This window comes from Hirundo rustica, chromosome 6 (assembly GCF_015227805.2).
Source record: "Hirundo rustica isolate bHirRus1 chromosome 6, bHirRus1.pri.v3, whole genome shotgun sequence".
Taxonomy (NCBI): Eukaryota; Metazoa; Chordata; class Aves; order Passeriformes; family Hirundinidae; genus Hirundo; species Hirundo rustica.
In genome coordinates, this window is record NC_053455.1 from 17,661,931 (window position 1) to 17,688,517 (window position 26,587).

The following is a 26,587-nucleotide window of genomic DNA, read 5'->3' on the forward strand; positions in this document are numbered from 1 at the left end:
GTAGATTAGTTCTAACCTGCAGTAGTGAGAAGATGCCATATTTTGCCATTAATGTGATTTTAATATGTACTACGTATTCATGCTGGTTGCAGTTTATTAATTTTGCCAATAGAATGGGATAAATTAGAATAGACTATTCTCATTAACTTTTGACGTGACAGACACTGAGTGCTTAGCAATTGTTTTGTAGCAGACACTTGTGGTGAAATCATGTCACAGTCTTTGCACAGCCTTCCATGAATAAAAATGTATCTCAAGGAGCATGTGAATTTGGAATTTATAAGAATCCTGGCGAGCTTGTGAATTTATGTACATTTTTCTATATAAACAGACTAGCAAATGCACAAAAAGTTATACTTTCAAACTCTATTTTAAAAAGAATTAAAAAAATTAAAAAGACTCGCCTCCTTCAAACTTGAGTTTAGATGCGGCTTTTAAATAAACCACAGTGTCCCTGTGCCTGATCCTTTGACCAAGAAATCTTCCATTCTGGGAACAACTCACCGTGCCCAGCCTGACATATCCCCCCGAAGCACTAGTGATTGGACGAGCTGTGAGAGCTGTTCGAGGTGTTCTTATGGCCTGCTCCATGGTACTTGGCCGTCCACTTTGCGTGCTGGGTCTCACAAACCCTGTAATTGGTCTTCCTGATTGAGTTACTGGCCTGAAGATGTTAAGTACATTATCCTTATGTTAAGAGGTATTTATTGATAGGGAATTTAAACAGTTATACATGAAGCATTCCATTTTCAGAAATTTATGATTTGTTCATTTTTGACTCATCACATTTTTAAAAATAAACTACCACATACCTAACAGCTGGGCTGGGGCCTCCACCTTGGCTAGTTCCAGGAAGTTTCAAAGATGTTCCTGGTCCTACAAAATAAGAGCATTTCTCACTTCACTTTGAGATATTATTCCCTTGTCCAGCGGACTTCAAACACGATTGTGCTTTACCATAAACAGTAAGCCAGAAATTTCTTTACTCAAACTGAGGGGACAAAGAACTAATCAAAAAGATAAAACACCCAAATATTGCATTTTACTACTGATAAATTGATAGATTATTGCAAGAAACCTGCCAAACAATGAATATTGGTTTTCTTTCTTTCACCCTCTCCATTCTCTTCTCCATCCCACCTGGGGGAAGTGAACAAGTGCCCGTGTGCATGCCTACTGGGATTGACCCAAACAATTGTCAACATCTTAGAAACACACACAGTGATAAAGTGAGAAAGTTACTGAAACAATGAGACCAGGCTAACTTGAAATGGTATGTTTTCCATATGGCACTCAGACTTGGGTAAGTAAATCTAAACCTTCACCTACAGAGCAGATGGAGAATGCTATCTCATGACATTAGACCCTGGTAAGATCCCCACGTACAATTTAGAGCATTATAAAGTATGAACTCATCTATACCCAAAGGTCATCAATGAAAACACTGACCCAGCTTGAGCCCAGGTGAGCTGACATTTGATTGGGCAGTTTTTCTAACCTGCTAAGTGAATGTCTATAAGATGGTTTTAAACACTCAGTTAAAAGCAGCTTATGACATCTATACCTTGCAGTCTCTTCACTGCTTGTTAGTATGTACAGAAAGAAATGAGATTTAAGGTGACACAGACAATTCTTGACAAACCACTGTTACTCATCTGCATATTTTCTATATACTTATGAACTGCCTTTATTACAAATGTTTCCAAGAACTTAAGATAAACTGACAGGTAGAGAGTTTCCTTCCTTCTTTTTTCCCCAAGATAAACCCTAAGTAGTCACCTGACTACAGCTGTATTTAAAGTTTAATAATACAAAAGAAGGTATTAACCATGATCACCTTGGTAAAACTAACTAAATATGCAATTGGTGCTAAAATAAATGAAAAACCCTAGGATTCTCTCTTTTGGCTGGACACACTTAGGATTTCTATTGCTTATTTGCCTTTTATAGTCCTGTGAATCTTGAAGTTTTTCCTCCACAACAGAAAGGGTGGATAGTTCACACAACATAGTTTCTAACATGATAACTAGGGCACTCTTGAGAGAAATGGGGAAAGTGACTTTTAACTTTTCAGACTAGCAAACAAATATATTACTCTTCCACTTTCTGAACTCTTTTAAAAACTATTGCTGTAATATAAAAGAGGTAAGACATTAAAATTCCTTTTTTCAGACAGGTTTTTTAAAAACTACAATTGTTTTGAGTTTTTGGTGTACTGGGAGAATGCTTACAAAGTGTAGTTGCTCTGACCTCACCCCAGGCAACTCAGTCCTTACTTTGAGAATCCCAAGCCAACCAGCTATGAATAGATGTAAAAGGCCACAGCAGTGCATGTGGCCACCAGAAGTGTCAGAATTCAAGAGTGAAATTTCAGTAGTTATGTTAGTGAAGACTGCAGATGACTCCTTTAACTCCCCAGTTAATGAAATAGCTGTGATTAGATGCCAATTAGTATAAGTTTCTGAAAAATGTGCTGTCAAGGTACCACTTTTAAACATGATTACAATATTAACTGAGAAAATTAATGGTGTTAATCATCCAAAAGTAACATAATGGACTTTTCTGTAAAACAATGCTCTAGGACATTTTAATTAATAAACAAGACTGATGGAAAATTAACATAGAAATATTATTAAAAAAAAAAAACAACAACTGGTGGAAGAAAGATTTCATTACAAATGTGTGAAGAGGAACCACAGAAAAGTAGTTTTTTCCCATGGATCCTATACACTTTAATAATAATTTAATAACACACAACTGACAGCAAAGTCATTATTAAGAGAGTTTAATCTGGGAACTAAGATAAGGGCAGACATAAAACTGAAATGGATATGTAACTGATGCAGGAGGATTTAAACTGCTTAGTAGGAAAAGTACAGACAATACCAATTGTAATATGAGAGGTGTGGCTACAGTTTTACATTTGTGAACTATGACTTTAGTGGAGGAGGATATCCTGAAAGATCTGCCATAGTGAAAGACCCGAGTCAAGACCAACTACAGCTAACACGCTTTAACAGCAAAAGAAAAAGCCCACAGCCAGTAAGCACCCATTTTTATTGTCATGTGAACAAGTGGAGTAATCACAGAACCACAGAATGGTGGAGGTTTGAAGGAACTTCTGGAGGTCATCTGGTCCAACCATGTTCCAGCAGGGACACCTGAAGCCAGTTGCCCAGGACCCTATTTAGACAGTTTCTGGCTAGCTCTAAGGAGGCACACTCCACTCCCAGTCTCCCTGGGCAGCCTATGCCAGTTCTCATTCACCCTCACAGGTAAAAATAAATGTTTCCTGATGTTCAGAAAATACCTCCTGAGTTTCAGTCTGTGCCCACTGCCTCTGGTCCTGTCACCAGGCACCACTGACTCTGTCCTCCTTGCACTCTGTTCAGTGATGTCTGTGCTTATCTTTTATGCAAAAGTGTACATTAGCACACCTTAGATGTATAAAGAAAGTAAAATTAAGATGTAGAAGAAAAACATGTTTTCTGCATGTTCGTGGACCATTGTCTGGTTTGGTGACTACATAAGACAAGTGGATAACTAGAAAGGCTTAAGAAAAGAGTTTCAAGATTCAATGCAAAAAAATTAAAAGATATAACTAAGAATAAGAAGATTGTTTAGCTTATCAAAGAAAAGATCACTGAATGATTTAATGACAGATTTAATGACACTGATGATTTAATTACAGATTTAGCTATTTACTTTGGAAATATACCTTTGAAAATAACTACGTATCAGGTATAAAATGTTCACAAAGAAGCAACAGGTGGAGTTATAGTTGATAATTCTCACTAAAGATACGGCACACTGATAAAAGCTAGTAAATTTAATAATTTACAAAAGACTGCAGGGGTTCTCTATCTTTGGAAAGTTCTTATACTTTCGGAAAACATATATACTAGCTCAGGCACACCTAGCAGATTTGAGGCATGAATAGCACTCTTATCTCAATGATTCAGAAGGCTAAGCTATGCTTTGTAATAATTTTCTTTGGTTTTGAAATCTGTGACACACTATCCAGAAAGTCACCTTATTTTCAGTTTCAACAAAGTATGAATATTTTTCCAGAATGCCTTATTTCTAAACAGTACTCATCAAATTATCTTTCTAGGAAGATAATCTCTACCACAGGGGGCACAAAATCAAATAAAACTCTAAATTTTATTACTATGGTGTTTTAAGATAGATATATATAATTAGTTGATCACAATGTATAAACACATATCCAGTACTGCTTGACTGTGACCAAGCATGTAATGAAAATTTTAAAAAATGTAATCAGATAGCTATGCAATTGCCTACACCTATACAGACAACAAAAGCTTTTAGCACTTCAAGTATCAGCTCTGGCCCATGAGCAGTTCTTCCCTTGAATTCCTTGACATGGTACCTGGTAGAGAGCCACGCTTAATAAGTTATGTAAAAATTTCCATGCAGACTGTACTAAAGAAACAGAAAAAAATTACAAATAATGCCAAAAAAGTAGTAATACAAAATATACAAATAGTAATACAAAAAATACAAATAATGCCAAAAAAGACAAGTAATTATTGTCCACTTGGAAGGGAATTGATGAAGCTGAAAAAGGATTGTATAGAGGAATCAATGGCAGAGTTGAAGAACTGCTCTGTGAAGGAAGGGAAAAATGAAGTAGAGAAAAGCAGAAGAAAGAAAATCAGTTCAGATAATGCCTGCAGGACATGATACCAAAAGGTGATACCTGACTGTTGTCTACACTACAGGCATTTGGATAAAATTCACAGTACACCGTGGGCAGATTTTTTCTCTGGTTTCCCACACTGCCTAAAGAAGCCAGAAAGGAGTAACAGAAATCAACATACTGATAAAAAAAAAACAAGTGACAAAGCGTGCTCACTACATTTCCTCAAATATAAAGCAAAAGCTGACAAAACACAGTCGAGCATGGTCTGAACTCGTCTGACAGGCCTAAGTACTACATCAAGAACACATGGAGGATCTCAACATTGCCATGCAACCATGAAACAATCTAAACCACTTTTTTTACAAATACTAAATGCTATACTAGGTCACCTCAGTTTGTACTGTTCTATGGCAGATGACATAAGAAATGGCCAAAAGAGCTGTTCTTGAGTCAATGTATTTAAGTGAAAGTCAACCTTACGTGCAACTTGAGCAATGGCATTTTCATCCAGGATCATCTCTGCGATTCCTTCTTGATCTATATCAATTTCATCCACATACACCATTTCTGTCAAAGCTCGTGTTTTCAGGTTCCAGGCAGCCTGAATAAGGATAAGTAAAAAGTAAAATACCTTCAAGACACTAAGTAAATAATCCAGTCAGCAATTTTAGCAGTTCTTTATTATTCACTTCACAGTTTTATTAGGCTTGAATAAGCTATTGACTTAAAACAGCTGAGTATATCCATCTGTCAGATGGAGGTATAAAAGAGGACTAAATCCTTTGTTCAAAGCATAAGCTGTAAAACACTCTATAAATATATACCCTAGGCATTTCAGACTACTCAAAATCTATACTGGAATTGGAATAAAATATATTGGAATATAGTCATATAATTCATAAATACGTACATAAATAAAACCATTCATAAAATATATTGTAATACATTTTAGTGACCTGAACTGACAAATTACTACATCGTATGTCTTGGAGGATAATCTGAGCAGCGCAGAAGGCAAGAATAGCTCTAGCCTATTTGACAAGCTTTGTGGAGACTGTGAAAACACCAAATCAGTGGGGGGAAAAAAGAAAACAAGAAAAATCAGCAGCAGCCATATAAAAATAGCAACAAAGTAAGTGCAGGTCCAACCACTTTGATATGCTTGTAATGTACTCATAGAACTGGCATGATAAAGGAAGTCACAAGACCAATCCCTGATCTTCCATCAGATATTGAACAGATCATCATAAATTTTCCAGAGTAAAAATCACTGCCAAAATAATTAGTTTCCTTTCTAACACAGAGTACAGCAATCTTGTGGAAAAGCATATTCAATATTGGCTAAGGAGCCCTTTCAAAATAGAAACAGACTGATGCTATCTTAATAGAAATAAAGGTCAAACACATGGAAACATCTGTTCCTTAAGTAAGAGATGTGAGAAGAGCTGAAACTCAGGCTTATTTAATAATTTAAGTAATAATTTAATGAGACACTTCTCATTCATCCTTTCTTTTCCTCTACTCTATACTTCCCTTATAATTCTATGCAAATTTCTGTCAATCAAAAAGAAAGTGTATCTAAAGATACTGAAATATTTAGCTATTCTTTTAAAAAGTGCTTATTTCCAAGCAGAAGTAAAGGAGGGCTTCAGCCAGCTGATTGAACCACAATTAGAAATCCTTGTGCAAGAATGAAGAGAATTCAGCACGATGATCTGAATCTAGGCCAGACAGTCATAATCCAGATCTGCTTTATTTTCTTATAGTTTCTTCTTATGTACTAGGATGATAGCCTTTAATTAATGTTGAGATTTCTGTTAGAAAACCTTTAACGGTTTTTCATGACTCTGTGAAGTATTTAGTTTGTTGAATTTATAATACCTTGATGGTACTCTGTTCTTCTCAAAGACATGTATATCTACAGTCAACATAACCATTCTATACAGGGAATATGCTCCAATTAGAGCTCTTCCAGAGCCAAGCACTGGCTAACTTCTTACTAGAAATAAGAAAACCTGCCCACAGCAATGATCTTTTCCTGGAAATTGGAAATAGTAACTCCTCTACACTAATTGCTAAAACTGAGGCCTTTACATAGGCATTAAGTATATTATTGTGATTTTTCCACTAACTAACAAGTGAAAATGTGTTTTTAAAATCAACATGTCTCTTTGTCATTACTGGACAAATATCTGTCATAAAAAATAGATTCCTTAGGCATCTCTTCCAGTCTAAAGCTCCTAGTCCAAGGTTTCATCACCAACAAAAAATTCAAATATCTCACAGTATTCCTTAACTAAACATCTGCTTGCAGATTACAGATTATCTGCTTTCTCTTTGTGGGACTGATAATTTTGTTTTGTGATAAGCACCATGTCTGGAGTTTATGAAGATAAACTACATTTTTATGAAACAGCATTTATATGGTAAGAAAAAGAAAGGGAAACTAATTTCAGACAACCCACATATTCACAATATAACAAATTTAGCTTGCTTAACTCCTAATCAGATCAAAATTTACAATACCTAATAGCAATTAAGGCAGTACAGAAATGTGATTCAGTATATAAGTACACAGTATACAGTATGTAAGTCTAAACTCCAGAAAGAAAAGTGACAAAGTGGTTTTCACTCAGTTTATGAGAAGTTTGGAACTGAATCAAGAAGTTTCATCTTGTTTGAAAAGTCCAAAAAAAAAACCAAATTAAAAATATAAACCTAGTATTTAAATTTAAATGTTTTCTTTGAACATGGTAACACACTTCTATGAGCTTGTATTCTCCAGTTATCTTTTCTATTATAATATATTTTATTCCATACACAATGAAAACCCCAGAACACAATTGCATTGTGAAGAGTAATAATTACACTCAAGAAGATACCTAGTAGTGTAAGCAACTTGCATGAATGTAGTTAAAGTGTAATTGGAGTGTAATTAAAGACCTGTAAAATATGTTATAGAGCTGTATTTAAAAATGTTATTTCACATTATATTTAATCTCTTCTGACTGTGGACTGGAGCTAAAAGATGCCATCACCTGCACAATACTACTCTTGCCATTGCAATAATCTAGAGCTAATGTGGGCAGAGTGAAAATTCATTAATTACTCTCAGTCTTCCATCACTTATGCAAATCATCATCATGCACCTACAAGGCTACAAGACTCTACACAAGGTAGGCAGTGAGCTTGAGCTGCAAGAGCAGGAAGAGCATGGGTAAGAGCCCACCATTACATGCATTAAATAAAAAATGAAAGTGAGCCCTAAGAGCACAAACATTGCTCTGTCTGTGAATACACGTTGTTTTCCTCCTAATCTCATCTGGAGATGAAGGACATTCAGCACAAGGTAGATCCAATTTAGCTTTTAGAAAGCACTGAACTGCTGAACAAATATATAGGAAAAATATGACAGAAATAAAATTCTATCAAATATAAAAGCTGCCTGTTCAAAATATCAAAAATCTTCCCCTTATTGAATGTGATGACTTACCAATAACAACAACAAAAAAGCTATTGAGGACATAACAACAAAAGTATTATTCAGTGTATCAGAAATTCTCCCCGATGATTCATCTAATAATTGTATTTATGGAAAGAACTTTACCTGAAACACAGTGTATTCAGAATCAACCTCCTGAAAAGAGAGAAAACAGAAACTGAGGAATGGAAATGCCAAACAATAAAAACAACAACACAAGTGCATTTATAGTCTGTGACAACCTCATTTTGCAGAAACATTTTCTCTCTGACACATATATCCATATATACATTTTATTACATTATATCAACTTATATTATGAAGCTAATCAATGTTTTGCACAATGAAAGTAAATTTGCAGAAAGCATATAGTTCTGATACTTTTGCTTTCTTGCTTCTGCTGGATCATCCTAGCCAAATCTTAGATTAACATTCAAGCATTATGAAGCTGAAAAATGATAGATTAAAAGAAAATGAACTTGGGAGATGTATGCACATCTAAAAATTAACCAGATTATCACACCACGGTCTTTAGAATGCCTACTTAATAAAATCCATTTTTGCACACTTTTTTAGCTGCTACTGGTGATCACAATGATACCACTTGAGAAGACAAAAGAAAATTTCAGCACTTTTTCATGGTACTTTTATGATGAAAATGATGTATTCATTGCATTTGGACAGTAATATTGCAAGTGGAATAAATGTCAAATTACCCAAAAACCAAAAGAAAAGCTACCAGATTAAGTTTACTGTAAGTGAAAAAGCTGGAACTTTCATCTACTTGAAAACTTCTGGTAAAATTGAGTAAACACAGACAGGAAAAAATATAGGTTTATCACCAATTAATGTGTAATTATCATGTTTACATAATATTTAAACTACCCTTCAGGACTTTTGCTGTTCACTTCCAGGGACTGGGGATGAGTTTTTCCTTATATATTACTTTAACTTTAGACAAGGAAGGTGGGAGGTAGATATTAGTTTCTCTAAATCACTATTAGTCTTTTGTAGTGTTAGATCATTTCTGCTCCTAGAGGCAGTGAAAAATTTCTTACTTATCTGGCATTGTGTAAATACATCAGTTAAACCAACTATATCAGACTGAATATAGAATCTTCAAGTAATTCAGACTATAAAGGGACTTCTGAAGATCTCTAGTCCAAAGCTCTCAAAGGAAGGTCAGCTATGAGGTCATTTGAGGTTGCTCAAAGTTTTGTTCAATTGGATCATGAAAACTTGCAAGGATGGAGGCTGCACAATGCCACTGGGCAATCTGTTCCATTGCTGACTATCCTTACTGAGAAATGTTTTTCTTTATACCAAGCCAAAGCCTCCTTCACTTCCCTGCATCATTGCAAGTGGTCCCTGGCTCCATTACCTCGATAACCTCCTTGTATGTGTTAGAAGTCTGCTATTAGATCACACCAATGTCTTCTCCCAGCTCAAGCACTGCCCTGCTGCTGGCTTGCCTTGTAGCCAAGACACAGAGCTGGCTTCTTTTCCACTGGAGAATGGCAACGTCAAGATCATCCCTCTGTAGTACGAGAGTGCTTTTTACTCAGTAAATTCTATGACAGCAGAGACCTTTGGTGAAGGACATTTTCCTTCTGTAGTGTACTGGAATTTGTGGCCTTTAAAGGATTGTATTTGGAGCCAATAAGTTGTTCACTGGTGTTAGAATGTATAACACATCTTACACATTGAGTATTCCATGGAACTAACATTAATTCAGGGATTAATCTCAGTTGACTGTGACATACCTGGGCCTGACTAAGGCAGTGAAACTGACTTAGCATTTTAGTTGTGTGATTAAATGAACTATTACAATTCTTTTATGTATAGCAGTTGCTTTTTAAAAAAAATAAACTATTCAGCCTTCAAATAATAAAGGACACTGAGATATTTCAGCTTGCTTTTTATTCACCCCATTGTGTCTGAATATTACAGCACATATGAAGATGGTTTTAAGAACATTAGGTGGTCTTCCATACCATATGTGCAACAGTAACTAATGAGGACAAGTTAGGAATATTATGTCAACACTAATACAAAAATGTCTGAATGCTACAGATGTGTATCTTACTTTAGGCACTGTTCATTAGTTAAAAAAATAAATTAAAAATCAAACAAATTTGCTTATGTAGGAGCACTTACATTACTATAAAATTCAGAAATTACATCCCTCATGAAAAAAAGTAGAGTTGATCAATAATACTAAAAGCACTGCACTCCCATAACTGTAGGTCGGAGTATGTATTGTTAATACATACTAATACATTCTTCCAGTTTTTGATGAGAAGTAACTTTAGATTTTAAATAACCCTCAAGCTGGTAACAGGACCCTCAGATTAAATAAAAGTATGGAATAACAAAAATTACATAAAAATATAATATACTTTAACATGGGTGGATACAGCAGTTGCTACACATGCAAGTAATCCACAGGAACTAGGTTTCAAATAAAGAGTTCTTTGAGAGGATTAACAAATAGCATTGCCCTGTAAGCTTGTCCCTTGAAACAAAAGAATTTATTCTTCATTTACACATAAAGCTCCCTTGAAAGTCAAAAGATTGTAAAAGCAATGAAGGAACTATTTAATCCAGATCCTTATATCCACTGAGGGCACTTTAATATTAAAATGTAGTCAGTTTATTTGAATACCAAAAATACTTTGAATAATTAAGGGTTTTGATGCTTATAACCTGGAAGAGGGAATACCTTATATTATAATAAGGCTTCACTCTACAATTAGTTTCATGTGAGTATAATTTAATACATACAAAATATAAAATTATTATATTCTGAAAATGCTCTTCAAATGATTAAGAGCAGAAACACAGGAAAAACCCCCAAACCTTTACCCAAGAACAATGACTTCACTCTAAGTGTCACTATTTTCATGCATAAACTTACAGTCTCTTGCACTAATAAGTGATTTCTGTTGAAGATGCTTTTTGGAATCAAGTTCAATGCCCATAAACATAACCGTGATAATTTTATTATGACCTTACAAAAACAAGTATGCAAATTATAGCAGCTGAAAGTTCAACATGGGAGAAGAAAGGGTGAATGAACAAAAGCAAATCCTCATAGAAGACCATTAATCAAGTTACAGGAAGAACATACACTATATGTCTGTTAATTATATTAGGCAATTTTCTTCTATTGTTAAACTAGAACAAGCCTTATACATGGGTTCTGTTTATTGCCTTGAATCTGACATATGGAACACAAAGAGTAATCAGATTAGGTGACTAATCAGGATGATCAACAGAGACAGTCCTGGATTGTATTTCCTCTAGGTCAAGCTATTACTATAAACACAGAGGACGTGGCCTATTTGCTTACAATAGGAAATAATTAAACTGAACACCAGTATTTTACTTGTTTCTATGCCCAAATGCTAGTCACACAAAATACAGTTTTTATTTATCCTGAGATAAGAATGTCAGCATAGAAGTGAGTTCCACTGATACCATTTATATTCCTAATTCTTAAATGAAGAAATGCACAGGATATTCTATAGAAAAAAATTTCAATCTTCCACAAGATGTAACTCCACAGCAGCTAATTATTCATCTATCACAATGTTATTTATTAAGAACTCTTCAAGGAAAACTTCACTGATTTTAAAACATTTCAATTTTCTTGCACTTTTTTAGGAATTCAAAATTTATAATGGCACAGTATTTGATACCGCTGCATAAGAAAATTTCTGATTCGTACCTCATTAGCTAAAAGGTCAACAAAGTACTTTAAAAACCTCCTAGGGCTTACCGCATCTGGTGACAGGGTTCAAAGAGAGTCCTGCACCAATTAAGATAGCCTCTAAATATATGTACACGTGACTATTGACTGGATCATCAGTAAAGTTATTTTTTAAATCTTTATATCATCTTTTGCCTTGTTCTTAAAGAAGAACTTTTTGTCATTATACCTTTGATACAAACATATCCTGAATACTAAGCTATAAGTACAGGGAATGGTAAATCAAGACACAGGTCAAGATGTACCAGTCAAGAAAATTTCTTACTATGTTTTTAAGGGTGGCTTAAAAAAATGCACCTACTTCTGAGGCTATTGTAAAAAGCTGGTTTCAGCAGCCCAGAGCCCTAGCACAGTGCTGCAGATGCACTGGAGCAGGAGTGGTGCTATCATTTAGCAGACGAGCTGGGAAAAAAAGTGCAGGCTTTCACACAGGAAAGGCCAGCTCTTTCTAGGCATGAACACACGCTCCAGTTGAGCATTGTTGGTCTCTCCCTTTACTTAGCTGCTGTTACATTACATGTCTTAGAAGGGATAAGGCCAGTTGCCCGAGCATGAAAAAGTTCTGACCTGTAAGAGTCACTGTTCAACTCAGCCTGTGCATGTCTTTAAAGCTTAAATTATACCCTAATGTATGCTGTTCAAAGAAGTGAGTCCCTGAACAGTGACAGAAGCTGCTGTTCCTACAAGATCCCTCTTTCCCTGGTTGCAGAGGCTGGGAAGCACATGCTTATCAGAATATGGGACAAGAGGATAAGAACAGATGTCACAGTGATTACAGCCATTGAGTATTCCCTCGTGCTGCACAGCAGCTCACTTAATCCAAACTTTCTGCAAGTTTTGTCATTTGTCTGTCTGCTTTCCTGGTGCCCAACATGACATATCTTGGGTTTGATTTGCAGAAGTGCTACCATTAAGAGTCTGACCATTAAATCTGCTAGAAAACCTATGTGTTTTTAAGCATTATAAACCATGTTTACTGGGTTAGGTACCAAAAATGATACATACTTCATTTTAGACAATTTTCCAGCTTATATCAAAATACTACTAATGTAATTCACACAGATGGAAAACAGCACCATTTTATGGTAGGTGCCTGAAAATGACAGAATTAAAGTTCAATCAAAATATTTAGGAACTACTGATTTCATTAACATGCCATTTCAAAAGTTACAGAGATACCAGACATCAAAATCAAACTGCCTGAGAATGATCCTGGATTCTCAATTAATGTGGAAATAAAATAATCATAGATCACTTTTCTAAAATTCACAACTATGGCAAATTAGCTGACACACTACTATTGGAATAAATTCAGAATAATGTAAAATAGAATTAGTCCAGGCAAGCCAGGAGTTAAATAATGTATGTCACTTATCAGAGTTCTAATTACCTCAGTATTCCGCCTTGGATCTGAGTACCTTTCAAAGGTTTTAGAAAAATGCTGATTTTATTAAATGCAAGGTATGTATGCTACAATCCATAAATCCATGATTTGATTTTTCATTCTGTTGTATTAAGTAAGTTCAAACTAATTGGTAAGGTTTCAAGGACATATAAAATATATTTTTGAGGCATGTAACTACTTCCTTTACTCCACACCTGAATTTTAGCGGGGTAAAGAGGACAGACTGGTACCTGAAAGTAGCAAGTGTTAGAAAGTAATGAGCTGCAAGTGCAACAATATCAATAAGGAAAACACATTTACAAATGAGAAACAGAATAATAAAATAAATACAGGCTTATTTGGACAGATAACCAGAAAATATTAGGATTTTACCAATAAAATGGTAAAATCTAAATATCATGAACACTGTTGACTGACAAAGAGAAATGCCATTCCACGCTAAGTTTGCCACGAATGTTAAAGTTATATTCTAATTAGACAATCAAAAAACGTTTTGTTGAAGAGATTTTAGATGTAATATTTTGTATGTTGAACTGGTTTGAGTTTGGTTCAAGTTGCACTCCTGAAAGTTATTTAACCAATATTCTGGTTTCTGCAATCGGCTGTACCACAATGAGCAGGTGGTATAAATAATGCTACATCTCCTCCTGTCAGGAGCTGTGCTTTTTGTCAGGACTGAGAGGAATGATGGAAAAGAGCTGTCTAGCCATTACATTATGTACCATGAATGCAGTATAGTCCATGCTCTTTCTGACACAACATCCTGAATTTCCATTTATTTATCATCTCTGCACTTATTTTAAAGAAAATCTCTAAATTGTTATTGCTTACATGAAATACTTCTATAGAGTAAAATCCACTTGGTGTCTGCAAACTTTACTTGAACATTACTATATGAAATTTTTTCAGAAAAGGACTGAAACATCCTGCCATGCTTTTTTAAACATAGAGAAAAACTGGTATCTCCCAATCTCAAACAGATGTTATTTTCAAATACTTTTAGAAGTCATTAATTTCTGCTTAAAATAAGCTCTTAATAAGGATTTCCCAAGAAGATGAAGGAAGAACCAAACTAATTTTATTTCGAGCTTGTCTCTCTTCCATCTGAACTTTCTGGTAGGTTTGAAATGTGCTGCTGCTGTAACTTTTTCACACAAAACTCTGAATAGGAACACAGTTCTAAAATGAACATACTGAAGTTATAAAGTCCGGTCATTTGCATGCAACCATGGCCCGAAAGTTTTTTCAAAACAGTGATGAAACTTGATCTTAAAATTCAGAGACTTCATGTAAGACTTAATGATCTAAGAGCTTATGATTTGATCTGGTATCGACAGTGTTCACAACCCCACCCTACTCTACCACTTCTTAAAGGTAATGATCCTTAATGTTTTTCCTCTTCCATTCTTATAAAAGATGAAACTTATAGGCTAGTGTAAACATTTCAAAGACTAAATTATGTGATCAGTTGTTTGTCTCAATACAGAATTTGGAAAAACTCTCATATTGCTGGTATATAAGGTCCTTGATCTCTAAGGAGAACGTGCACCTTGTCTAAGAAAAAAAATTAATTTATGTACTTAAATGTTTCACCATGTGCGATCTATATTTGGAAGAAGGAAAACTAATTAGGATCTACATCACAGAATCACAGAATGTGAAGGATTTGAAATGGATCTTAAAGATCATCTAGTTCCACCCTGTCCTTGCCATTGACAGGGACACCTCCCACCAAACCACTTTGCTCAAGCCCTTATCCAACTACATCCTTTCATTGCTGTTTTGTTCATTTCCTCCTAAGCATTTTTTCTTGGCCTCACACATCTTCTGTTCCTTACCTGTTCTACTGGAAACAGCCCAGCAGACATTTGGAGCTGATAGGCATAACAATACCATTTTATACTTGAGTTTAAGCACAGAGTAGAAATGCAGTTGTCTTTACATTCCCAAGCTGAGATCACAGATTGCAAAATGTTTTACTTATTAAAAACTCTAAAAATTAAGACCAACAGAAGCATTATCATCTTTACAACTTTTACTTACTGTGATCTGTGCTATTTCAAGAGTTTCACAAATCAAGTGTTGTCCTTCCATATGCAAAGATCACATATATAAAGACCCAATAATGTAAATACATATAAATAATACAGCACTAGCATGAAACTAATATTGAATCCCATTTAGGGTTCAAGAATAATATTTCTGGAATATTTTCTCCACTAAAAACGTTTCTGCTGATGGCTCCTTGTTGGTGCCTTACAGTACAAAACATTTTAAAAAATCTTTAAAATATTCTAAACCAGTTCAAATGATTACTGTGCTTTATATTTACACTATTGTGTGACCAGGCAGCTTTCTTTAAAGACTTGCCCTTTGTGATAAAAAGAACTGCGTTCAAGATTCTTTAAAACATCTGTCTATAGGATGCTCTGAAAGGCACACAAATTTACTGTAAAGTGTTTAAAATGACGCCTGTTCAATTACTGATTTTAAAATATGTCATTAAAAATGTTTACATGCATGTAAATGTTAATCCAGAAACAACTTTCCCAAATCCTTTGCTCTTACAGAAGGGTGAGAAAATATGTAGGTATTGAAAAACATGTCCTACGTTCCCAGAGACTGTGCAGCTGGAAAAAAATCAAAGAGAGAGAGAGATGCAAACACCTCCTGTCCCGAGGCAGGGCTCGTAGGTAAGCTGAGCTAAAATGTATGTCTCTTAACCTTATGTGATTTGGTCCATACAGCAGCTATGATACCTAAACATCAGCACAAAATCAACAGGGACATCCCTAGCAGGCCTGATTTTTAATCTCAAGTTCTCTTCGGGAAGAGCCTGGCCCCGCGGCTGTCACGGCAACACTCCGGCAGTACCCGGTACCCGCAGCACCGCTCCCCCTCCCAACTTTGGGGCCGGGCCGGGGCGGCTCTCCCGGGGCGTGTCTGAGGAGGAGCCGCACGCCGGCTCGGCGCTCCAGCCTCGGGGGAGAAGGGGGAGCGCGGCGGGGCGGCTCTGCCCGGCCTCCCGCTCCGGGAGCTCGGCGCGGCCCAGCGCTCTCCGCCCCGCTGACGGGGGTCGCACCCGGCCCCTCGGGCGGCTGCAGCAGGCGCGGAGGGGTCCCGCGGTGCTGCCGGGCCGCTGCCGCTCCTCACCGCCGCCTCCCGCCACGGCCCGGCCCCCGCTACCTGCTCGCCGGGCGGCCTCTCCAGCAGCTGCGAGCAGACATCCGCGCACTCCCGGAACTTCCTCCGCCTGAAGTAGCTCCAGGCCTGGAAGAGCGGGTCCAGCCCCATCTGGCCGGCGGGTGCAGCTCAGGAGGTCCGGCCGGGCCCCCGGCGCCTCCCGCCGCGCTGCCGCCGAGCGGGGCCGCGCTGGTGCCCGGCGCTGTGGCGGAGCCGCCGGGCCCCGCCTCGGCCGGCTGGGGCGGAGCGCCGGGGCCGCGGGGGAGGCGGCTCTGGGCGGCCTTCGGGGGCCCTGCCGGTCCCGGGCACGGCGCTGCGGCCCCGCTCTTGGCCGAGCCCCTCCCTGCCAGCGCCTCTCGTGGGCTTATTACAGTGGTGACTGACAGCAGGGTTCGATCTGTGAAACTGGGATCCGTAACTTCCAATAACTCCACTTCTGTTCGTAACTGTCGTCATTTTCTGTCCTGTTATCTAGAGGAGTTAGAATAAATGCCTAAACAAGAACAATACAGCCCATTAATCCATATTTGGGTAAAATATCTTCTAGAGCCATGGAACCCTGGTTGAGAAAAGTACAGATTGCTGTGAACATTTTCAGTCTGTCAGTTCCTTTAGTTCATTCGTGTTTGCAGGGAAATTTTCAGACTGAGCTATTTAGAGATTTAAACGTTGGACTACAATTGCTCCTAGTTTATAAATACTATAAAATGGTGATTGCAATCATCAACCAAAATAAAAGAAAAAATGCCTAGGAATGCTTGGAGCAGTAGCAGCGTTTGTGGTGTAAAAATCTTTGAGGGTTGAACACTAACGAGTACTAAAATGACATTGTTGCCATTTAGAGAGATCATTCTGGTTTTATTGTTTTTGTCTCACGTAAACTATCAATTTGTCCAAGATGCATGAAATTAATACCCAGGCTAGCAAGATTAATGTCAGGTGTAAAGATGGAGAAGCAGAAGGGGCAGTTCCAGGACTATGGCTTATTCAAATATGGGAATAGGTGGCTTGAACTGAAGTAGCAGATACAGACAACTTTGCTTTGGTTGTCCTGTGAACAGTGCACAGGTCTATTGGGTTTGCATGGCAAGGCTTTGGGTGAGAGCCTGTTGGAACATACGAGTGGCTTCTGTGACAAGATGCTGGAAGCTTTCTCTATACCCAACAGAGCTGCTGGCCAAGGCCCGTGGTGGTAGCACATCTGGGATAACAATTTAAAAAGGGAGAAAAAACCTGCACAAGTGCAGCTCAAGACAGGACTGAGAATACGTGAAATGACTATGAAAGCACCAAGGTCAGTAAAGAAGAGGAGAAGCGGTGCTCCAGGCACCGGAGTGGAGATCCTGCGGCCTGCAGTGAAGACCCTGGTGAGGCAGCTGTGCCTCTGCAGCCCATGGAGGAGCCAGGGGAGCAGGGGATGCTTGAAGAAAGCAGGTGGCTGCTCAAAGGAAGCTGTGACCCCGTGGAAAGGTCACAGTCTTCTGCAGTCAGAAGGGTAGATACTGCCGTATAGCTTCTCGGCAAAAGGAAGGGGAAGATGGTTCTGCAGCAATTTTTGTTTGTGACGCTGATGGGAAAAGTATTCATTACACTTAGTGATCAAGCTGAAGTAATGTTGTCCTGTGGTAGCAATTAGATCAAGATGCATCTTCAGCTTTTTTCCAATGAGATTTTTCAGTGTTGCAAATGACAGGAAAATCAATTTTCCTTCTTTCCAGTCACCTCCTGCAAGGGGTTTTTGTTCTGTTTGGTTGCAGATAAGGAGGTTTTTTCAGTTTCTACATGATACATGAAGCCAGAAAATTTTTCTCTGGTATTGGCACACAGGTCATCCTATGCATCTCATCTCTGAAGTCTTTTCCACTGATAATACTGCTTTTTACTTCCTGTATGGAGGAATATTCTGATCTTTCTAATATGGGGATTCTCATTTATATTGATTATTGAAAGCCCCAAATTTGAACTCTCTGTGGGTGGCCACATTCCACTTTTCCAACTTACTAAAATCCTGGAATAGAACACGGAGCATCCCTGTGGCTGTCTTTGCATGCTTTGTATGTCAGCCCCCCTCCAGTGTAACTGCACGGAAGCTAAACAGCCAGGAATTATATTCAGGTCCTTCTGGAGCAGGCTGCTCCAGTGTGGGCCCCCCATGGGGTCTCAAGTCTTACTACCATGAACCTGTTCCAGCATGGGCTCCTCTCTCCATGAGGCCACAGGACCTGCAAGGATCCTGCTACAGCACAGGTTTGCCATGTGGCTGGAAGTGTTATCTATCACAAGATAGCTTTTCAGTGGCTTATGGGAAATCAGTGGTTGTTTTTAGTATCATTAGTAGTGCTTAAATATCAGTGTACAGGGATTACTTTTGGGATATTTGTATGTAGAGTGTGGAAAAAAAAATATTTTAAATATGCTTTGTTTCTTTCCCAGAGCTCAGGGCTAAGACACCCTTTGTAGCTTGCTAGAGCTATCCACTTCTTTCACCCACCCTCTCAAAATGACGAAAATTAATTCTGTGAGAAGTTCAATAAAATTGATTTGGGGAATTACACCTGAGATGTACCTGATTTCTAGAACAGACTTTTTTTTTTTTTAAATTATTATTATTATTATTTTTTAACACTGACAGAAAAAAAAAAAATCTGAATTTAGTAATCACAGCATCCTAGGAGAAGTTGTCCAGGTGGAAAAACATTTTGCCATGTGAAATGTTACAAGTAGTGTAACATTGTGTGATGTTATGAAAGGTGGAATTTCCCTTCCTTTAGTGCAATATAGGCTTGTCTGCATTTTTTTAACCAAAAGTTTTGTAGTCTAGTGGTTAGTCCTTTAGATTACCTTAGATAAAAATGCTTAATTGATCATAATAGTCAAATGTTCTCCAACTATAATAAACTCCTCCATGTTTATTGAGTCAGTACTATATTGGGACAATGATAGGAATGTGACATAACTACAGAAGTCACTAGGGTTTATTAAAGAAAAGTCATGTGCTTGTCTTGTATAAATATGTACATTCATTGTATTAGAGGTGACCTGAACTTAGCTGGGATGTTTTGAGTGACTATTCTCATGCTCTGCAAAGGGACAGGAAATTTCGTGGTGCTGCTTTATTTACAGCTTGAGTATTGTGATGATACCACTGTCACATAAGTAATTTGAACCTTGGCTTCATTTATTTGAACTAAGAAGAAAAAATTCTGGTATTAGAAGTAAGTGTCAGTTCCTCTTCTGTCTATTATTTATTCTTAATCTGAAATCTAGTTGTCCCTGAGATAGGCTGCAATAAAAGCTCTCACTATAGTTATTTAGAGATGAAAATATCAGGGAGCTCTACTGAACAGAATGAATTATTATTTATCTTTATTCAGGAAACACATGGGTTTGTATAATTCCTTTTTAAAAAAACATAGAAATTTTGACAGCTATAACTGTACTGGATTTTAGTAATGTTTCAGTTAACTGTTCAATACTTTGTCACTATTAAATGTTGCTGAGATATTTAAATCTGCTTGACATTTTCACCTTGTATTTTAATAGTTTTTTTTTCCTTTTTGCTGAGAAGGATACTTTAAACTGATACTGAATACTGACTGGCTCTAAATGGATAGATGTCTTTAATGTTTTTCCTCTTTATATGCTCTTCCAGAACAAATGATTGAGAAGCCTTGCATTTTCCAGATGTTTTTATTACTTTTCTTTGCAAGTCTCTTAATATTTAAACTCTGAGTTTATATATGTTTTTCATTTATCATGATATATGATAATTCATGTATCATGAGATACATGAATTAGCTTCTTGCAAAGTGACCCATCAACACATAATATGCCTTTCATTTTAAAAACATTGATGCTATAGGTTGACTTTTTCTCCTATGACTGTAAGCTTCCCATGGGAGTCTTCTGTGCACCAATCAATCACACTTATTTCTTGAGTTAGGAATGCTAATACTCAGCCTTATCTCTCCTCATGAATTCTTTCAATAAAACCAGAAATAGAATCTGGAAATAGATCCTAAAATTCTGTTAATATCTTCAAGTTTCTTAGGCAGCTCTGAGGAGAAATGTCCTATATCCATTAGTAGCTTACTCATTTAGATGCAGGCTACTGCTTCTATCAGCTACTCATGTCTCTTGAGATACAAGATTACAGAAGAAAGATGTAGTTTGCAGCTCAATATAATTAACAAGGACTTGAAAACAAATGTTGAAGTCGTGACGCATCTACCTGCAGATTGCCTCAGCTGGAAATGTCTTGCTCACATTTGAGCAAAAGTTGGCATCATGAAAGTTGACGTGCAAAGAAGGTTCATTCTGGTGAGTCAGATACATTTGGTATCAGGAGAATTGAGAACAGAGCATAGAGCAGGTTTTGTTTTTTGTTCTTTGGAGGAACCCAAATGGGACTACAGATCAGGCCATGCCAGGGGAAGGCCCACAGATGTGGCAGAAGGGCACAAAGAGGAAATTCCCTCTTTATGTACTATTTTCAGCAAGGACGCTGACATCTGAATCTGAGTTCACATATTTGCTTGTAGAACCCATTTCTTGCTGGCTGTAGAAAATGAAGAGATGTCATGCAAATTAAATTGCATTAAGAGTAGAGTTTTGTTCTGAGGCATGGATTCACCATCTGGCAAAGTAATTTGTAGTAACAGCTTCAGGTTTCATTCTGTGACCAGCCAAGACAACAACATGCATCAATAGCAATTATTACAACCATAAATAAGAATTCTGCTGTTTCTTTCTTATCATACATGATATCCTAATCATGGTTACCTTGGTCTAGCTGAAAAGGGACCATCCAGCAGTTGATAACAGAAATGAGGTGGCAATAATGTTCAGGTCCTAAACATCGATCTTCCTTCATAGGACTTTATGTCTGTCCTTGGTTACTTATGCATTGACTGAATCCACTCTTTGCAATCACACCCACACCTCCTTCAGAGTACAGGATGAATGGGATGATTTTCAAGTGAGATTATTACATTTCTTTTTATTTGTATGGCTTCATATGAGGCACTATTTATTGTTTGATGCAGATGCTCTATATGCTGTGCTGAATATAGATTGGTGTTCATAACACCAGAAGAAATCAATGCAACTATAAAAAACCAAACAGCAGCCTATGAAAAAGGCTGGCATGTTATTTCCATTTAAAGATAGGTTTCAAAAAATTGCAAAGGATCCACTGATGACTGGATGTTGAGCTTAAAAATACTTGGACTTCACTATTTTTCTTCCTTTTCAGGTTTAGAGCAGCTAGACTAGCTCACTTATTTGCAGTGGATCCTAAATATCAAAGTAGGAAACCTGGTAATACTACTAAGTTAGCAGTAGTATCTGGAAATCTTGATATAAATGGTTTTGGTCACACATATCTTTGTATATAAATGCAGAGGAGAGAAAATAAAGATCTCCTGGTATTTAGCCTACTGTGTTAATTACAAAGCCATTCCAGTATCATCACTTGTTATGTACCCACATCATTTGTTAGCTCACACACACACCCACACACACACCCACACACCCACACCAAAAAAAAAAAAAAAAAAAAAAAAAAAAAAAAAAAAAAAAAAAAAAAAAGTAGGTGCCCTACAAATCTACTTTCTTCCTTTTAGGACTCTTAGTCTGTTTTATTATTAGTTTATCATTTTTAGAGCAAAATTGTGGGGAAAAGATCTGTTTTGAAGTTGAATGGAGTTTTATGTGGAGTGGCTGTATAAAACCTTTATAAAGGCTTGTGCACAGTGGGTTACACTAGAAAATTATACCATGTAGCAGTTTATGGCCCCTATTTTCTTTTACAATTGGAAGCACTTGAAAAGAACTATTTGCTGTCCTAAAAGTAGGCTTTACTTCAGTTGGCAGACTGACTGAAGTGCAGTGTGACTCTGTTCCAGTCCTTAACTGATCTGTTCCAGCACTTAGTTAAATCTGGTAGTATGAAGTCATACAGTGAAATGAATTAATTCAAGGTCTTCATTCCACGGCTTAATAGTATTAAGTTACTTTTTAAGTTACTTGGCATTATGAGAGTTAATACTGTTACTTTATTTAATGTTTAAATATTTTATTTCCTTCAGTTCTTCTAAAAATTTGTATCATTGCTAGTAAATTATGTCGTATTTGATGAACCTGTAGTATTGTATATTGATGCTATGTAGTGACTTATGGTTAAAATGTTTCATGATTCCTTTTGACAGCTAAGCTTTTTGAGACCTTTTGCAAAGTCACTACTGTGCAGCATATTTTGAAATCCTTGTCAACTACTGTGTAAAAGGAGGTCAGCTTAACCTCACAGTTTTAATCCAATAATTATCATCAGCCAGCTGAAATTTTGATTCATTTTCCAAACAATATTAACAACATGTTTTGGGGTTGATCATCCTACACTATCCTAGTTGTAAAGAAAGGATTTAAAACAGGTATAAAAGTTATGACTGTGTGCAAAGGTGTTTTTTCCCATTGGTTTTGATCATATCATAAAATGGAGCCTGAGATAGCTGTCACGTAAGTAGAATTTAAAATAAATTGAATTCTATATTTAGTCATTAGTCAACAGTTTTTGATTTTAAGAGTTAAGAATCAGATTTTTATCATAAGTCTATTGATAGAAAATGCCTTGGTATTTAACTATCATTCCTTTATGTGCTGCTTTTAAATCTGTTGAGGTTGTCATGTCATGTCAGCTGCAGGTCTTGATACAAGTTCTTTAAATCACCTAGATGAATAATTTCAGTACACATATAATTTTACCTAAAATGCACACTAAAGAAAGCTGTTTACATCCAAGTTGTGTGTACATTGATTAGATCCATGGTGTGCAAACACTGTGGCATTGCAGAAGGAAACTAAGTGCTCCACTGAGGGACATCAGAATGCATCCTGGTGTCAGTTTGTTGGTAATCAGAAACACAGTTTTTTTCATTATCTATAGACTAAAACTAGCTCTTTAAGTGGACTGTCCCCTTGTGCTAACTCAGATTTTAGGCTCAAAGCTCATTATCGACATTTTAAGAAAGAGTATAAATGTTAGCACCAAACTTCTGAGACTAATGTTACACAACACTATTTTACTACAAGTTCAGATGGAACTAAATATAGAAGTTAATCTGCATTTATTTGAGGAAAAATATATGCTCTGATGAAAGTTCTTGGACTGAGATTTTTGCCATTGAAACCAGAAATGCTTCTTTCACCTTGAAAAGAGAGGATTTGAGCTCTGCATTACCTCAAAACGAGATCTTACGGTGGAAACATCATAGCTGAGGAGGGCACCATGCAGCTATCAGTATTTATGTTCCCTCTGCAGTTTCAGCTGATGTTGTTTACTGATGTACTTGCATTACTTCAAAATGTCCAGAAATTATTGTTTTCTATGCTAATTATGGACTAATTAATTTCAATAATGTTTTTATCTTATTCATCCCTTTGCCAGACCTAAGTAGGGGAACCATTACCTGAAGACATTTCTAAATCAAATTTCTGTGAAGAAATGTATTGTGGCCTTGGTTGCTCTCTGTATTGTGACATGCTCATTGTCTTTTGAATAAGGTGCCTGTTTCTTCCAGTGCCTAGCATGAATATTTACCAAATGAATACAATTCCTATAATTTCCAAGGTGTAATTTAACTTGCAGAAGCAGGGGAAAAATGTCTGTAATATTTAATTTTATACACACATAATTATTGCAGTTTAATGTCAGCCATTATATAGAGTTCATCAATCAGTACCAAAAGAAAACATGGATTCGTAGTTACCAAGTTTATAACAGAACTTGCTTTTTAAATGGTTATAGAATTGGACGATGCTTTGACATAGCACACAATTTTAAAAAGCTGTTGCATTTTTCTCTTCAAAGTATGCCAGCTATACCATTTTGAAATTGTCAGAATTTTTTGAAATACAGTATAATGTACTCATTGTTTATTGCTCTTTAGCTCATCATTTCCCAACACCTTGTTGTAAAGAATCCTCCTTATGTGACCATACCCTGTACATGCTCCTATCCTGTATTTCCCAGACTCTTCTGTGTTGAGATGAGATGTGAAGAAATTAATAACTTTTCCTGTATCATCTTCTTCTCCTTAATTAATTCCTTTGCTTTTTGATGATGCACTAGACCTACTGATTTTGTTAAGCCTTCTTGTTTCTAATGGTACTCTTAAAAATCTGTTGTTAATTTAATAAAATAAGTTCTTTTAAAAAATTTATTAACTTATGTCTAGTATGTTGCTGTCATGGTATAAAAGATCTCATTAAACTTTCATTTTTTGAATAATTAACTCACCTAGTGTTTGAGTTTGTGATGCTGTCTTTTTTCCTCGACTTCTAATTTTTATCCAATAGTAAACAGGCCTTTGTGATCCTACATGTTTGCCTCAGTGCTGTTAAATGGTAATGGGCAATTCTTATTACTCTCTCATAAGTAGGTTTCTTAGTTTTGCAAAATACCATTTTCAGATGTGTCCCCATAATAGACTGAGACCTTTTCATCCCCAAGAATGTTGAAATTAATGTTGTCATTGTTGTTCATCTCTTTCATATTATATAATTACTACTTGAACCAGCTACTGTATTACTTAGGTCTTAACAGAGAATAATCCCTCATCTTGTGTGCTCTGGAATTAGCTGTTCCAAGAGCATTTGTTTAAGAAATCACTTCTCTAAGCCTTGTTACATTTAGCAGAACATGAGATACATTGTAAATATATTTGCAAGTTTTAAGAAGTATATTTTCTTAGTAAGTATGCGCTGTGGAACATAAAAATGCCATTTATGTGATTTCATTTAGAGAAGTGATGTACCTGTGCCACTGTATGCTAATGAAACATAATTTGCAGTTATGTATGTATAGGAATATATAGAACATAATAGGAACGATATAAACCCCACAGGCAGCTAAGGCAAAACAGTCAAACTCTTGTGAAATACTTTACTGGGAGAACATAAAATGTCTTATTTATATAAAAGGTCATTTGTTTCCCGCTACAGCCATAGTGGCAATGAGGCATACCTGACCCTGCCATTGGCTCAGTCGTCAGACCATGGTGTCGATAACACCAAGATCGTGGGTTTAAACCCTGCATGGGCCATCCGTATAAGAGCTGGACTCGATGATCCTTGTGGATCCCTTCCAACCTAGAATATTCTGCGAATCTGTGAATTTTCCCTTTCCTGCGAACGCCGCGGGCCTCATGAGTTCTGCGCGCCGCGATCAGCACCTGGGACAGCGCCGTGCCCGTCCCGCCAGGCTCGGCCGCGCGTCCCGGGCTGCGGCGGGCGACCGCAGGATGCTCCCGGCTCCAGAACGGCTCGGAGAGGCCTGGCCCTGCTCAGCTTCTGCATCTGCTGAGAAAGAGGAACGACAGGGACAGGTGCCTGAGTTCTGGGGTAAATGTACAACGTGTACAAGGATGCCACACTGATGGAAGGATACTCTGGGGCCTTGTGGCTCCCAAAGCATTGACTGCCCGCTGTGAGTGAGTGCTATGGGTGGAGACATCCAGAGGCCAAAGGAATGATGGGGAAGGTCCAATGGGAACGCCATGCAGAGCAAGGAGAGAGGAAGAGGTTGTTACGCTACACTGCTGCCTATTCCCGTCAAAAACACATGCCAAATGTGTAAAATTCCACTTGCCCCTCTTGTGCATCGGCACAAGGTTTGTAAACTCTGACAATGAATAATTTTCCTCTTGTAATTTTCTCTCAGGGATTTCCCCATTTTAAAGATGGTGGTAAATTCCTAAAAGATCTAAAGAAAATGCTGGCTGTTTGTGTGGTGCATGTGATGTGCAGATGTTCCTAGTCCTCATACTGCATGTATGTAGTTTTTCTGAGGATGGTTATGGGTTCTTCTGTTCATTACAAAAAATATGATCTGCAACGTCCAGTTAGAGACAATATTGTTACATATTAAATTTTCTTCCTGATTTTTTTTGCCTTTGTTTGTTTGTTTGTTTGTTTTTGTTGTTGTTGGTTGTTTCTTTCTCTTCAGTTTTAGTCTTGGAGCAAGTGACTGAAAACAGCCTATTCACTTTCACCTACCAAATACCCTCTTGTTCTAATTTCTGA

General features: G+C 37.1%; 1 protein-coding gene across 1 annotated transcript in view; it reads right to left on the reverse strand.

The window, feature by feature from the left end:
* The window catches only part of TTC8 (tetratricopeptide repeat domain 8), a 42,416-nt gene extending 25,729 nt beyond the window's left edge, over window positions 1-16,687 (reverse strand). The window contains exons 1-5 of the mRNA XM_040068194.2: window positions 16,511-16,687; window positions 8,274-8,303; window positions 5,147-5,267; window positions 813-876; window positions 505-664 (exon numbers count right to left, since the gene is read on the reverse strand). Coding sequence (XP_039924128.1) covers window positions 505-664; window positions 813-876; window positions 5,147-5,267; window positions 8,274-8,303; window positions 16,511-16,618 — 483 coding nt within the window. The 5' untranslated portion in view covers window positions 16,619-16,687. The remainder of the gene's footprint in view (window positions 1-504; window positions 665-812; window positions 877-5,146; window positions 5,268-8,273; window positions 8,304-16,510) is intronic.
* Between the last annotated feature and the right edge of the window lie 9,900 nt (window positions 16,688-26,587).